The following is a 15034-nucleotide window of genomic DNA, read 5'->3' as shown; positions in this document are numbered from 1 at the left end:
TGCTGACCCAATGAATCAGGGCCCCCAGGGTCTTCAGAGCAGAGCAATGGCCCTTTAAAATCCACATCAGCTGTGCCCTCTAGCTGCCCAGCTAGACTTTCGGGGCCAACCCCCATCCGCCCACCACCTGCTGTTCCGGGGGCCAGGAGAAGCTTACTGTACTCGGGCTCGTTCCGGTTGGTAGTGCTGAGTTTCTTAATGATCTCTTGTTTTTTGGACTTGACCATGGCCGAGGTGCTCTCCGTCAGCTTGCTGAAGAAGGCAGGAGGCTGGCTGTTGTTTCCTGGAGATTTGGACCCCATTCTGCAAAGGGAGGAATCGTCAGGGGTTGTGCCCTCAGGCTCTGCCTGCCCACAGCCCGGATGACCTTCATGGTGCTGGTGTCCCTGCTAGGGCCTGGGCCGTCTACATTGCAGACCAACTGAGCCAAATGTGTTGGGGGCCAGGGAGACAAGGGGGAATGGGAGAGGGCGGAGAGGTAGGGGAAGAGGGAGAAGGAGTCTATGTAGACATGTGTGCGTGCATGTGTCACCCTAGATGCTGCCCTGACTAACCTCTCACTTCCCCACCCCATTTTTCCTCCTTTCTGTGTCATCTGTGCACTTAGGTCTGTACTGCTAAGCACTTTGATACTCACCCCATCCCGGTCCCATAGCACTTTTGTATTTATCCTTATATTCTGCCACTTCCCCTCTCTGTAGTTTACTTGAATATCCATCTCCCCAACTAGACTATAAGCTCCTCGAGGGCAGGGGTCGTGTCTACCAACTCTACTGTACTGTAGTACTCTCCCAAGTGCTTAGCAGAGTGGTCTGCACCTAGTAAGGACTCAGCATACACCACCGATTGATAGATCGGTTGACTGCCCTGGGGTGCAACAATGAGCTTGGGGGAGGTGTGGCGGGGACCCCCTTTTTGGAACCGTTCCACCTCCCACCCCACCCTTGTGTGCCCCTATCACCCCTCGCCACTCACCCCTCTGCCACCCACAATTTCTTGGGCTGGGATCTGGTCCCTGGGGATCGGGGTAGCCCAGCAATCACAAGGCCCAGAAAACCCAGTCGGTCGGGGCTCTGTGGGCTTTCTCCATCTCCGCAGCTGGAGGGGGACTCCGGGGCCAGAGAACAGCCGAATTTGTTGCCGAACTGTATTTTCCAAGCGCTTAATACAACGCTCTGCACACAGTAAGCGCTCAATAAATATGACTGAATGAACAAATCAGGCTGGACCAGCCACGCGGAGACGAGACACGGGATCTGTCCCTTTGGGGATGGCCTACTGCTGTATTTTATTTGCAAGTCGGCCTCCCCTGGTAGACTGCAAGCTCCTTGTGGGCAGGGATCATGACTACCAACTCTGTTGTACTGCAGTTTCCCAAGCGCTTACTCCGGTGCTCTATCCACAGTATGAGCTCAATAAACAGCACTGATTGATTGACTGACTGATTGCTACCTCTCCTCTGGCTGCAGCCGGACAGATCAGGAAAGAGATCCCGGTGATTGCAGGAAGTCGAGCCTCGAGGAAGGAGCCCCTCTGGGAACGTGAGCTCTCCCTCCCTCCCTCCTTTCCTGGTGAGGCCATCCCCTTTGGGGCCGATCCTACCTCGGCTCGCCCTGCTCCCCTTCCCGGTAGAGCATCGGATAGGCGGCACTTCGGGTGTGTTCGGACTCCCCCATGCCCTCTGGTGGGGAGATGGGCTCAATGCAGTCTTCCGCGGTGCCCACTGCGGAAGCTTTGCTCTGCTCCGGAGACCTGAGGAAATGGCAGGAAGGTGACCATGATAGTCAGCGCTGGGGCTTGGGGCCTGGGGCCTGGGACCTGGGATCAAACCTTTACCTGCTCCCACGGAGGCAGCAAGCCTGTCGGGCCAGGGACAATCACGGGGGCCTGAAGTAATCATGTGGGCCAGGGCAGCCTCATGGACCGCAAAAAGCCACACAGGCCAGGGGCAGGCTCGTGGACTGGGGGCGGTCAAGCAAATCAGGGGCCGCCTCATGGGCTGGGGTGCCCAGGGAGACGGGGACAGCCTCATGGGCTATGGGTGGCCAGGGGGACCAGAGGCAGATTCAGGGAGTAGGGGCAGTCAGGCAGACCAGGGGCAGCCTCAGGGACTGGGGGTGGCCAGGTGGACCAGAGGCAGTCTCATAGACTAGAAGCAGCTGGGTAGATGGGGCAGCCTCATGGGCTAAAGGCCAGGTGGACCAGGGGAACCCCCATGGACTAGGAGTGGACAGGTGGGCCGGGGGCAGCTTCTTGGGTTAGAGGCAGCCAGGCAGACCAGAGAAAGCCTTGTGGGTGTGGCAACCTCACTGGGCATTTTCCCAGCTGGAGGCTGCGCAGAAGGATTGCCAGAGCCCAGGGAAATTACAAGGAGAATCAGGCTGGATCCACATGGGCAAATTATCTACATGATTAAGGTGTAAACGTTCTCTTTGATCTCAATGATAAGAACACTGGGGGGAGATGGAATATATTTATTTGGCCTGAAAAGCTGCAGTGTGGCCTAGTAGAAAGAGCACAGGACTGGAACAAGAGGAGCCAGGTTCAGATCCTGGCTCTGCCACCGGTCTGTCCTGTAAAACCCACTGAGAGCCTCAATTTCCTCCATCTGTGACCCTCACGTGAGACAGGGACTAGGTACATCTGGATATCCTTCAATTTAGGCCAGCACTTAGCAGATAATAAACACTGAATAAACGCTAACCTGCTAAGAATACTAAGCTCAACTGATTATTAATGCCACAAGAGAGGTTTTGGTCCTGGATTACTTGATAATTTAGTCACATGGGTCCAGCCTCAGTATCTAAAAAGCTGGAAGGGTCAGGGTGGGCTGAGGAACATCCCCAAACTCCACACTTGCTTTCCTTGGGGCTGGACTCAAATCCACTTCAATTCAAGCCTGGGCCTCTGCCCAGAGCTGCCACAGGACTGCCCAGCCTCTGGCTGGCTGCCCACCCTCCGGCTGGCCTCCTTGGGGACTCAGGACCAAGAGATCCCTTTCCCAGGTAGCCAGAGTCAGCAAGACCGACTGAACCCCGGGGGTTCGGGAGGTTCACCTTTTGCCTCCTTCGCTGTGTGGGGAGAGGCGGGGGCCTGAGCCATGGTCCTGTGGGGGGAGGTAGGCCTCGCCAGGGGTCCGGCGAAGGTCCAGCACGGGACAACTGGCCCCAGGAAAGGAGTAGAGTGGGGCCTGGATGTGGGAGTTGAGCTGCTGTGGGTGGTGGCGGGTGTAGTCCTGGGTGATCACCTCCTGGGGACAGAGAGAAATGCTGGCGGTTAACGGGGCCGGGTTGGGAAGCTACGGGGCCAGGGGTACCGAGAGGGGAGGAGGGTGCGCAGCCCTGCAGCCCCAGGGTGCTCTCCTCTAGAGAGCAGGGGCCCGGGGAAAGCTTCCTGCTCCTAACGGAGTCTGTCCCAGAACCAACCAACCCACCCACCCACCCAACAACCCACCCACCCAACCAAGCAACCAACCAATCCCAGTTTAGGGGAATTGGGCTTTTCCCTTTCTGCCTCCTTCCCCTCCCCAGCTTCCAAAAGCCTAGAGCAAAGAGGAATGGGGAGGCTCTTGTCTGGCCTTGGCACTTGTTTCCAATAATTTGTTCGTTTCACTTTGTAATGGCCTCTTGCAAGCCTGCACACAAATTGATGTAAATGAGCCACTGCTCCAGATGGAACAGGATCTGGTAGCTTGACAATGGCCACGCTTGGCATCTCTGAGGAGGAGAGGGGAATGGAGGGCCCTCAGAGTGACTCAAGCTCCCTCAGGCCCCATCCCTGGTGCATAAATGGGACTGGAGATCCAGTCTTACGCTCAACTTGCTAGATTAAGCTTCTCCCCAGGCACGCCAAACCTCATCCCTCAAATTCACTGACCCATCCTGTCCAGGGGCAGGGACACGGGGGGAAGGGTGAGGGAAAGAAAAGACTAGTTACGCTGATGTGCTGGGCTAAGGTGACCACCCGCTGGTGACCTTTGACACTGGCGGGGGATGTCATCGGCTGACTCGGGGACTGCTGGCCATCAGGGAGCGGTCGCAGACGCTGCAGGTGAGCGGCTTCAGTGAGCTTCAGTGGGCCTGTGCCGGGAAGAAAGCCCATCAGTCCTGGCCTGGGGCACCCCCTCCACTCTCCACCACACGCACACACAAGCAGCAAGGGGTAGTGGATAGAGTATGGGCTTAGGGGTCAGAAGGACCTGGGCTCTAAGCCTGCTCTGTCACTTGTCTGCTGTGTGACCTTGTCTGTAAGTCACTTGACTTCTTGTGGGACATGGACTATGTTCAGCCTGATTATCTTGTATCTACCCCAGTGCTTGGAACAGTCTTTGGCACATATTTAGTGCTTAACAAATACCATATTTAAAAAAAAATCCCAAAACCAACAAAAAAAACTGCACACACCCATAAAGACACACATCCCACTTTGTAGTCAGAGAGGGACACTGTCAGTCTCGCCTCAGAGCTGGGGAATCAATGCCCAGTCCGCGCCTGAGATGCCAGCTTCAGGAGTGGGGAACATCTGTGGGATGCTCATGTAGGAAGCGGAAGGGAGGGGAGCCCACGCACTTTGCCATTAGGGTGCTCGACCCCTTCACTCTGTTCTGGACATTCATTCACTCTCCATCTAACCCACCACCTGACCCAGCCTTCAGAGTGACCTCAGAGCTTCTACTGACTTATCCGTCTGGAGTCCGCAAACTCCCATGGTCCCCAAACTCTCTCTCCCCTCCAAGATGAAGGCCTCAAATGTCATGAAGGGACTGACACCTAGGAGCCTTAAGGATGTGAGGTTTCCTCTCTGTGGGTAGAGAGGCCAGGGAAGGCTAGTGAGGGCAACCCTGATGGGGTGGTGCTGCCAATGGCAGAGGGCCCTGACCCTTCCTCACCTTGTTGCTTTGATCGGAGGTCAGGGTCCCCGTGGCCCTTGTCGAGCCCTTCCAGGTGCTTCACTCCTTTGTCATGGACGATGCTGGGGGAGTTCACGGGGCTGATGGCCTCTATGCCGTCCGGGCTGTAGCCACCGTGGTAACCTAGGAAATGGCCGAGGAGGGTGTTGGTTCAGACATCTCTGCCTCCCCCTCCGGTCACCTCACACAGGGCCCCAGGGCCTGTGGACTTGGTGCCAGAGAGTGGGAGGCCTGGCTGGCTCTGCAGGCCCAGCCTTCCCAGGAGAGTCTGGAAGAACTGAAAGTTCTGCCCCAGTAGGGGCAGGTCAGCCTGAGCCTGGGAGGCCTTCCTCTTAAGGGGCCAGCTAGACATGGAGCCTCTGTCGTGGTCATGGGCAGAAGATGGTGAGAATCAACTGTGGAGGCAGGGGAATCGTTCACGGAGCAATGGAGTCCCTTCCTCCTCCTCCTCCAGCCCTACTTTGAAGAGTTTCACATCCCTGGAGGTGAGAGAGTGAGGATGGGAGAGTCCCAGAGGTAGGGGAAAGGAGGAGGAGGGAGTGAGGTGACGAGGACAGGCTAGTGTTATAAAGAATGGTTAACTTGAAGACCAACCCCAACTTCCCACTCCTTTCCTTCCCTCCCCCAGCCCCCCATTTGTTGGAGGTCTGGGACCCGGACATATTGACCGGGCAGAGTTGGTGGATTTGCTTCAATCACAGACAGAGGATGGATGGAGGAGATGCCATTTCTGTGCTTGTGCTGTGGCCTGTATTAAAGGTTGCGGTGCGGGGGACTGGGTAGGAGTCTTCACCTCTTTTGCTCCCCAGGACCCCACAGCTCTACTCTCAGCCATTCTGCTCTGGGGACCCCAATCCCCAAATTTCTAAGTTGGGCCAGGAAGTCTGTGACCTGGTCACAGGCAGTTGGGGTGGGACCTAGCCCCACGCAACCTCCAGACTCTGTCACCTTCCCAGTCTCAGATGACATTTAGTATGCCATTTTGTCTGGAGGGGAGGGGATGGAGGCAGCAGCTCCACTGACACGTTCCCTCTGGTCATCTTGTTTATACATTCATCCCCTCGAGGTGGCAATGCGATAGCCAACAAAGGCCAGCACTGACAAAGGAGGGGGAGGGAAGAGAAGCCAACTCCCCTGGATTGGCCAAAACTGGCAAGATGGCACCTCCTTCCACGTCTCTAGATTAACTGACAGAGTGGGGTTCCCAGGAAGAGGAGGGGGAGGAGAGAACAAGGGCAAGATGGGAAAGGGGAATAGTTATGAGGCTACTCCCTCTCCATGCCCCCAGATCCGACCCCCTCCCTGGCCTGTCTTCCTGGGAGCCCTTTAATACAGACCACATCTGGATTCGCTCTTCAGGTGTCAATCGGAAGGCTAAGGGGGTCAGTTTGGGGGCATGGGTTTTTTTCCATCCCATTTATTCTGAACTTCTCCACACTAAAAATTTCACCAGACTGGCAAAGCAAGAATTGGCACCAAAAAAAAAAAAAAGAAAAAGAAAAAAAGAAAAACCTAGGCGGACGGGAAGCAGAAATCTTCAAGATCCCTTTACAAAAAAAAAACAACCACCAGATTTCCAAAAGGAGAGAGGTAAGGGATTGGGGGGATGGGAAAGGCAAAATAGGCAAACAGTGAGATTCCCAAAATCAGGAAGCTGAAGAAAGCCAATCACCAGACGTGCAATTAAAAACAGAAAAAAATAAAAGTGAAAAAAGAAAAATATGGAAAAATAAATAGATCTTTGAGGCCACAAAACCGGACCTCGGGGTCCTGCCCGCCCGCAAATGTCTTACCATCGCTAGCGGAGTCGTTACTTAGCGAGCCTCTTTCTCGCTTCCCCTTATCGCAAGAAATTTGACGCATGATAATCGCGTCTATGAAGGTGGCCGCTGTCATGGTGGTCTTACCCAGTACTCGGAGCTCCAGTTCCTGCACGGAAAAGGGTTTACTTTGACTCTTTTCTCTGTGCTGGTCATGGGCCCCGGCCAGGTGAGGCTGCTCTGCCGGCAGGTGGGACGTGTGGCCTTTCCCCTGTCCTCGGCCAGGCGGGTGAGCGGAGCCAGAGCCCGAGGCGGCGGCGGACCGGGACTCCGGGGCTTTGCCAGGCGATGAGGACCGGTCGAGGGCCGACCGTCCTGGCAGCTTGGAGCCAAACAGGTGGTTGTCCGTCCGGGAGTCTCGGCCCCGGGAGGCCTCCTTCTGCAGAATGGCGGGGTCGATCAGGCCAGGGTAGGGGTCCAGACCGCCGAGGGGGCATGTGGGAGCGGGCGCAAACCCGCTGGACCGGACTGGTGATGTGGTGGAGGAGGAGGACGATCTGCAGAGAATAGGTAGGGAGGGCATGAAACCCTCTTTCCGCTCCCACCCTCCTCCCCACCCTTCTCTTCCCTCTCCGCAACCCCCAGGATGGGCAGAGTGGGCCAGGGGACCCAAGGAGCCAAGGGGGTAAAGGACACTGGGGCCAAAACTCAGGCCATCCAGTGGCCCCAGGGCCCTCTGGCGGGTCTGGTGACCCCAGACTCTGAAGGGTCAGCTTCTCTTGGGCAGTGAGCCAAGGGTCCCTGGGATTCTCTCCCAGGGCTAAGTCCTGGCTGATATTGGTCCTGAGTGGAGACACCCCGATGCTGATCGCCCCTGCTGCCTACCGCAGGACGGATGGGGTGAGGCTATCGACGGAGGAGATGATGCCCTTCATGCCGGTGTTGTGCAGCACGCTGGGCCGCTGCTGGACGTTCTCCTGGGTCCGTGGGGATATGGGCGAGTGCTGGTGGCTGTGGGAATGGGAGGACGGGCGGGTGCTGCTCGGCTCCGTACCTGAGGGCAAACGGGCCAATGTCAGGATGGGCCAGCCCTCCTGAGGTTCAGACGTTCCTCTTTCAAGGGGGTTTTTGTTATCTTCAACCTATGCCTATGATGCCCTAGGGGCCTGGCCCCCCAAATTCCCTAGATTCACACGGCTGACGTCCCCCAGGCACACATGCCAACCTCTCTTTAGCACCCCTAGGCTGCTGGGTGAGGGAAAGCGCCGGGCCTGGCTGGCTCCCAGCTGCTGCCCTGTTCTGTGGACTGACTTCTAGACACACCTCGGTTTGCCGAAGCCTATAGTGCCAGCTTGCCTCCTCCCAGGGCCCCAAGGCCCCTTCTCTCCCAGACCTGCTCCCCTCTTCTCTCATCTCCTCCTCCTGCCATCTCATGTCCTCTGACCATGGTTTTGGGATGGGCTTGGAAGTGCCAATCCAAGTGTCAAAGCGCTGGGGGGGAATACAAGGTAATCAGGTTGTCCCACATGGGGCTCATAGTCTTAATCCCCATTTTACAGATGAGGTAACTCAGGCACAGAGAAGTTAAGACACTTGTCCAAAGTCACACAGCTGACAAGTGGCAGAGCCAGGATTAGAACCCACAACCTCTGACTCCCAAGCCCGGGCTCTTTTCACTAAGCTGCCATGTTGCTTCTCTAATGTGGTGGGAGGTTGGGGGAGTCTAGACACTCTGAAGCAGGGTGTGACAGTCTAGCACCCTGAGAGGTAAGCCATAGCTTTACCCACGGGACGAGATGAGAAGGTCGGAGCTTTTAGTTTCAAGGTTGGTGTGCAGGACCACCAGTGGGCCTTATATTGCCCCTTCCTGTTCTCATGCCCCCTCCTTCCCATCCTACTGCAGTTCAAGCCACCCTCCACCTGGCACTAACCCACCCATTTCCTCATAGATGGCACAAAGTGTCACCCATTCATCACCCCCTTCTCCCTCCCTGGGAAATCACAGTGAGTGCTATAACAATGCTGACTATATGCTTCCGGGTTGCCTCTGGAGTTAAACGGTCAGGTCCCCGAGGGCAGGGATCAGTCCTCATCTCTAATGAATACCCGGTACAGGAGTATGACTCTGTGGGATCACCCTTAAAGTTCTTGGTGACCGATCGACCAGCTGACAGACTGACTGACTCGTGGAGGAATGCAGCGATGAGGGGCAGTGGAGGGAAAGTGAAGCGGCAAGTCTGGGGAGGGCAGCCCCTTAATCCCTCTGGAATGAAACCAAGGGGAACAGGATGAACGCTGGTCCCTAGCTCTCAAGTGGTAGGACCGAGTGGATGTCCCTGCTCCTGGATAGGTGGGTCTGTCCTACCTGGCCTCCAGATGGGGGCATGTTCCACGGTGGTGGCTGCAGCCAGCATGGATTTCTCCCGCTCACGTTCCCGTTCCCGCTCCCGCTCTGAGGACGAGGGGCCTGCTGGCTTGGTCACATGAGTGGGGCCTCCTGGGAGTAGAAGGGGACCAAGTCAGACCCCGCTCCCCACCTCCACCACCCACCCCTCCACCCCTGCCTGGTCATCTCATAGAAACAGTGATCAAGGTCCGTGACACCTTCCCCAGGGCTGGTTCGCTCTTCCTGGATACAGTGGAGGGCAGTGAAGGCCCAGAGATGGCAAGTCATGTACCCAAGGTCACACAGCAGGACGACAGCAGAGCTAGGACCGGAGTCCAGGCCTCCTGGCTCTCAGGCCGAGGGCCCCCCTCTTAAGGACCAGGTGGGCAGGGACAATGATGTGTGTCAGGAGGGCATGGCAGGGGGTTCTTAATGACTGAATAGTGACAATCTCTAGGGCCAGAGTGTCAAGAATCCCCCTCTTCTCCCACCTGGCAGCGGAGGTTCTGCCCTCAGTTTTTTTAAGGACACCCCTGGCTGCCCCGTAATGGTACTGCCTCCTCCTTACTCCCAAAGATTGGGTTTCTGTGCCAGGGAGCTGGGGGGAACGATACCTGGGGAGAGCGGGGAGCTGCTGTGCCGGCTGCTGAAAGGCTGGGGGGCACCGGGGATGTAGGTAAGGCGGTCCATGGAGCCAGCAGGGGTGCCTGGAGCCGGTGGCACCAGTACAGGCAAGTGGGGCACTTGGGACAGGTCGATGATACCTGCGCAAGGACAAAGCCGAGAGTGGAGACGGCCACAGGGATCAGTGCCAGCAGACCTGAGGTCCCTGAGCCTGGTTATCTGCAGGATATGGAAAGAACGTGGAGGGATGGAAGGGCTTCTCTTGTACTTTGGGAACCTGGCTCCTGGTCGCCAGGCTTCGATCCCAATGCTTCTTCACTCACCAACATGATGAAGTGCTATATTAGTAATTAATTACGGTATTTGTTAAGGGCTTACTATGTACCAGGCACCATACTGAACGCTGGGGCGGCCACAAGCAGATCAGGTGGGACACGGTCCCTGTCCCACGTGGGGCTCAGAGTCTTAATTCCCACTTTGCAGATGAGGTAACAGAGGCACAGAGAAGTTAAGAGACTCGTCCAAAGTCATACAGCAGGCAAGTGGTATCAGAACCCAGCTTCTGTTGACAGACATAGCACTGGGGGTGCTGGGAGCCAGCCTGGATTCAGTATGCTGAACCTCAGAGGCCCCCGCCACCCCTCTGCCGCTTCTTGCCACTCCACCCCACCCTGCCCCACTCAACCCATGGCCCCACACACTTCCAATTTCAGTACCCAGCCTCCTTGGTCCCAAACAGGAACCCTGGAAGACCATCTCAGGCCACCTATTACACAGACCACCCACCACCTGGACTGTTTTCCTTTAGCATTGTGCCATCAGTTTGGGCTGGCACCCCAGCCATCCTTTCCCAGGGCCTGGATTTCTCTCAAGGATGGCCATCTGCCCCCACCCCCCGCCTTGTCAATGGGCCCGCCCAACCAGGCGTCCTCCCTCAGTCCGTCCGTCCCCGTCCGCCCGCCTGCCCATCTACCTCGCGGTCCTGCTGCATAGTTGAGCGCCAGGGAGGGCTCACGGGGGGAGAGGCCGCGGAGCATGTCGGCACGCTGGGCCATGGCGGTGGCGGCGGCAGCGTTGTGGTGCATCTGCTGCGAGGTGATGTAGTCGTTGATGATGGTCTGCCGGTTCTCCATGGCTGTGGCGTCGGGATAGCCCCGGATGAGGTACGGGGGGTACAGGTGTGGGTAGGTGGGGTTAGGGGCCAAGTGGCGAGGTAAGTAGTAAGCGGCAGTAGCTGGGAAAGGGAATGGAAAGGTGGGGTCAGCTCACAGCTGGGAAGAGGAGGAGGAGGAGGAGATGGATGGTGTCTGGGGTAGATGCGAGCTGGCTGCCTATTGGACCATCGGAAGGGAAAGTGGGGTTGCCAGCCAGGAGGCTGGGTGGACCCGGCTGCAAACTGTGCCCAGGCCAGGCCAAGCCAGGTCAAGCCAGGGCGCAGGGAGGGCTGGCAGCTCTGGAGGCCCAGTGCCTAAGGCTGCAGGAGCTGAAGCCTCTGCTACATATTCCGGCCTTGGCCAGAGAGAGCTGGAAAACCAGCCTCAACCTCAGGGTGAAGCCTCTGGACAGTCCTGAGGGGAAGACATGAGCTCTGAAGCCGTTGGGCTGGAGTTCCCGGCCCACCTTACTCTACCCACCGGGTCCATCCTATCTCCTTCACACAGATGACGCAGACATTGGGGAAGAGGTAGAGGTTGCCCAACTTCTCCTCCTTCAGTCCCCCCACCACCCTCCGCCTTCCCCTGGCTTGAGCCAAAAGTCACTGGGACCTTGAGTCAACTCCAGGTAAGACTGTGTCTCCACCTACCCATTGCAAAGGAGTCCATCTGATTTCTAAAGCTCTCCAGCATCGGATCTCCTGGATCTAGAGAAGCAGCATGGTGTAATGGATAGAGCGCGGGGCTGGGAGTCAGAAGATCGTGGGTTCTAATCCCAGCTTTGTCACTTGTCTGCTGTGTGACCTTGGGCAAGTTACTTTACTTCTCTGCCTCAGTTACCTCCTCTGTAAAATGGGGTTTGAGACTTTGAGTCCTACGTGGGACAGGGACTGTGTCCAAGCTGATTTGCCTGTATCTACCCCAGCGTTTAGTACGGTGCCTTGCACATAGTAAGCACTTAACAAATACCCTAATTATTATTGTCTACCCCTCCTTCCCTTCCACTCCTCTTGCAGCCCATTTCCTCCCTTCTGGCTCGTTCCTCCATGTATCGGCCACTGGAAGCCCACCATTAAGTGTTCCTGTATCTCCCCCAGCCCGGAATTCTCCAGGGCATCACTGAGAGGAGCTAAATCCCCCCAACTGTCAGCACTCCACCTTAGGGTGAATGGCTGGGCTGTGCTGATGCCCTATCTCCTGGCTCCTGTAGATGGGAAGATCAGCCTGGGCTCTGTCAGCTAGGGGGCCACAACTCCCAACAGTCCGCAGAGAGAACTGCCCATGGGTGAATGTGCTGAGTGGGTGGCAACATCAGCCCCCCACTGACTCCTTCTGGATTGGATGGGACCCGAACCAGGAACCGGACCGGGGCAGGGAGCAGAGGTGGCGAGGTTAGGCTGGATCGAAGGAGACATTCAGTTTGGGCCTGAGAGACCGGAGGAATACCTGCGTCCAGGTGAATCCCCCGTGGGATAGACGTGGGGTCAAAAGCCAATGGAATGTGTCCCCGGTACAGGTCCACGCCGCCGACCCCTCGGAGCAAGTGTTCGTAGGGTGACATGGGGTGGTGGTGGTGGTCTGGTACCGTCGGGTGAGGAGACTTGGAGTTGGCGATCTCCCGAGGTGTGGAGCCCACCTTTCTCTCCTGCGAGCTTCCTTTGCTGGATGAGAGGCTGCCTGAAACCAAGTGGGAGCAGGGTCAGTCTGGGGAGTGAATCCCATCAACGGGGTTTCCCTCTGCTCCAGGTGGGGGCATTCAGGGAAGTCGTGAGGCTTGGTAGCCCCAGCAGGGTAAAATTGGTTCCCAGCCACATCCTGGACCAGCCCCAGCGAAAGGCTGGTCTCCAGATCTGGGATTTCCCTTGCAGAGACACTGCCTCAGGGACTGACCCGAACAGCAACTCCAAACTGACAGAGAAGGTGGACAAGAGCTCGGGGCCAGGAGTCAAGAAGCCTGGGTTCTAAACTCAGGAAGCCTGGATTCTAATCCCAGCTCCGCCACTTGCCTGCCGGGACACCTTGGACAAGACATTTAACTTCTCTGGGCCTCAACCTCCTCATTTGTAAAAAGGGGATTCAATACCAGTCCCCCCTTCCCCTTAGACTGGGAGCCCCATGTGGGACATGGACTGTGTTCGGGCTGATGGCACCACGGGTAGGAGCAGAGCTAAATGGGACAGGGTAATGCCGTGCTAGGGTCTCCTCTGGCGGATGGCCATTACCTTCCTGCTGCCGTGGTGTGGATTCCCGTGTGGACACTGGTGAGCCGCGGGCCAGGTGGCCGCTGAAGGCCGCCCCGTGAGCCGCCTGGTGGTCCTCGTAGGCTAGGGGGCTCTGGCGGGGCTTCCCCAGCTCTGGGACGATCACAGGCGCGCCCCGGGTGATGGAGCCCCCAGAGCTAGCGACGGAGCCAGACCGGCCCTTGAGGCTCTCTTCGTAGCAGACACGTTCTAGGCTCCTGGGATCTGGCATGGCATCCAGTGGGTGCACCGGGTGGAACGTCCTCCCCGGGCTACCGATGATGGAGCGGACATCATGCTTCTTGGCCCCTCCTGATGAGGAGCTGCTGTCGTACTTCAGTGGGGTTCCCTGGGGAGCAGATGGACAGAGGGGAGGGGAGAGATGGGGAAGAGCAACCTCTAGAAGACATTTCCGATGCCTGCCCAGGATGGCCCAGTTCATTCATTCATTCATTCTTTTAATAGTATTTACTGAGCGCTTACTGTGTGCAGAGCACTGTACTAAGTGCTTGGAATGTACAATTCGGCAACAGATAGAGACAATCCCTGCCCAATGACGGGCTCACAGTCTAATCTAAACCCAGTGAGGTTCCAGACACTTTCAGTGAGCTCAGTTCTCCCTAGGATTGGGGAAGGAGGCTGGAAGCTCAGCTCTGTGGAATTACAGGGGGCACAGGTGGATGCAATAAACCCCCCTCTCCACTCTGTTCTGACACAGCTCACTTGGTCTGCTAAATGGGGAAGAATATGGAGCTGTAATTTAGGTCACAGACCAACCCAGGGCCCAGGCCGCAGCCTGACAGGCAGACCTGGGGGAGACTAATCCACGGGCAAATTGTCTGATGTCAGGAAGGCTTCCAGCTTCTCACCACTCAGACCCACCCACCTCTCCTTGCATCAAGCCCCCGTGGCCTTCCGGATCTGGATCCTGCCAGAAGGGCTTACTGCGGCTTCTGTGTAGCAGCCTGCAGAGATTGGATTTAAGCCTTCTCAAAAGTCACACCTCCTTCTCATCTCCTGATTTTTCAGCTTTCCCAAGCCCTCGGTTGGGCTGGGGGCTGACAGCAAGCAGCAGAGAGACTTGGCTCTAAGTCTCTCTAAATTGGCTTCCAGGCAGATCCAACCCCGAGCAATCCTCTGAAAGGTTTTATCGATCAGCTACCCTGCCACCCTACATGGCACACAGGCTGCAGGGTGGGTCAAACCCCCAGAAGAGACTAAAGATCTAGGCCAGCGCCTGCCTGCCAGGCCACTCTTCTACGTTGACGTAGGGTCCCAGCTCCCACCTACCTGTGTGATGGAGCCTTCCTTCAGGGCCCTTGTCATGGAGAGGTCAGGTGTGTGACGCAGTTCCTCTCTGGGGATCTCGTGGATTGAGCGGCCCGCCTCCTTCACTGTGGCTACCAGGCCCTCGTGCCCCGCCTTCATTTTCAGCGGGGCGAGCCCCTCCAGGGGCCGCACCTTGTAGGTGTCCACCAGGTCCCGGGGCGGAGTGCTTTCACGCTTGAGCTGTTTCGCCTCCCTTCGCAGGTAGTCCTCGTGAGCCTCCACATAGGACCGAGGGATTCCTGTGCGACAAGAAATGGGCTTGACCCCAGGCTCCTGCGCTCCCAGCCCCACATTGCCTGGTCCTGGGATGAGAGTCTGGTGCTGGGGTCAGGTCCTGCTGCCCTGCTCTCACAGGGATGCCCTGGTAAGACAGTATGGTCCACTCGCTCCTTCTCTCCCCGGGGAAGCAAGGGGGCCACAGGTCCTGAGGAGGAGGGCTCTGACTCCATGGCTTGGAGCAGAGCATAGACTCTGAGTCACCTGGTGGAGAGCTGAGCAACGGCTTTGGAGAAGGGAGGCTCACTGGTCTCAGGGGAGCTGGAGGGATGTGGGGAGAGCGACTGACCAGCTTGTGGCCCACGGGTCATGCCGGAATCTCCAAGTCCAATTGGAGGTGGGTTCAAGCCTCCCAC

At 57.2% G+C, this 15034-nt stretch overlaps 1 protein-coding gene across 12 annotated transcripts in view; it reads right to left on the bottom strand.

Moving 5' to 3' along the window:
* The window catches only part of NCOR2 (nuclear receptor corepressor 2), a 415012-nt gene that overhangs the window by 14306 nt on the left and 385672 nt on the right, over window positions 1-15034 (bottom strand). For all 12 annotated transcript variants that reach the window (XM_029056817.2, XM_029056799.2, XM_029056861.2 and 9 more), the window contains 13 exons: window positions 14364-14641; window positions 13056-13422; window positions 12280-12510; window positions 10653-10913; window positions 9670-9819; window positions 9035-9166; window positions 7555-7723; window positions 6817-7226; window positions 4889-5032; window positions 3937-4079; window positions 3057-3250; window positions 1603-1752; window positions 158-303 (listed from right to left, as the gene is read on the bottom strand). In XM_029056817.2, coding sequence (XP_028912650.1) covers window positions 158-303; window positions 1603-1752; window positions 3057-3250; window positions 3937-4079; window positions 4889-5032; window positions 6817-7226; window positions 7555-7723; window positions 9035-9166; window positions 9670-9819; window positions 10653-10913; window positions 12280-12510; window positions 13056-13422; window positions 14364-14641 — 2775 coding nt within the window. The remainder of the gene's footprint in view (window positions 1-157; window positions 304-1602; window positions 1753-3056; window positions 3251-3936; window positions 4080-4888; window positions 5033-6816; window positions 7227-7554; window positions 7724-9034; window positions 9167-9669; window positions 9820-10652; window positions 10914-12279; window positions 12511-13055; window positions 13423-14363; window positions 14642-15034) is intronic.

Source organism: Ornithorhynchus anatinus, chromosome 2 (assembly GCF_004115215.2).
Source record: "Ornithorhynchus anatinus isolate Pmale09 chromosome 2, mOrnAna1.pri.v4, whole genome shotgun sequence".
Taxonomy (NCBI): domain Eukaryota; kingdom Metazoa; phylum Chordata; class Mammalia; order Monotremata; family Ornithorhynchidae; genus Ornithorhynchus; species Ornithorhynchus anatinus.
This window is presented reverse-complemented; position numbering and strand designations above follow the sequence as displayed.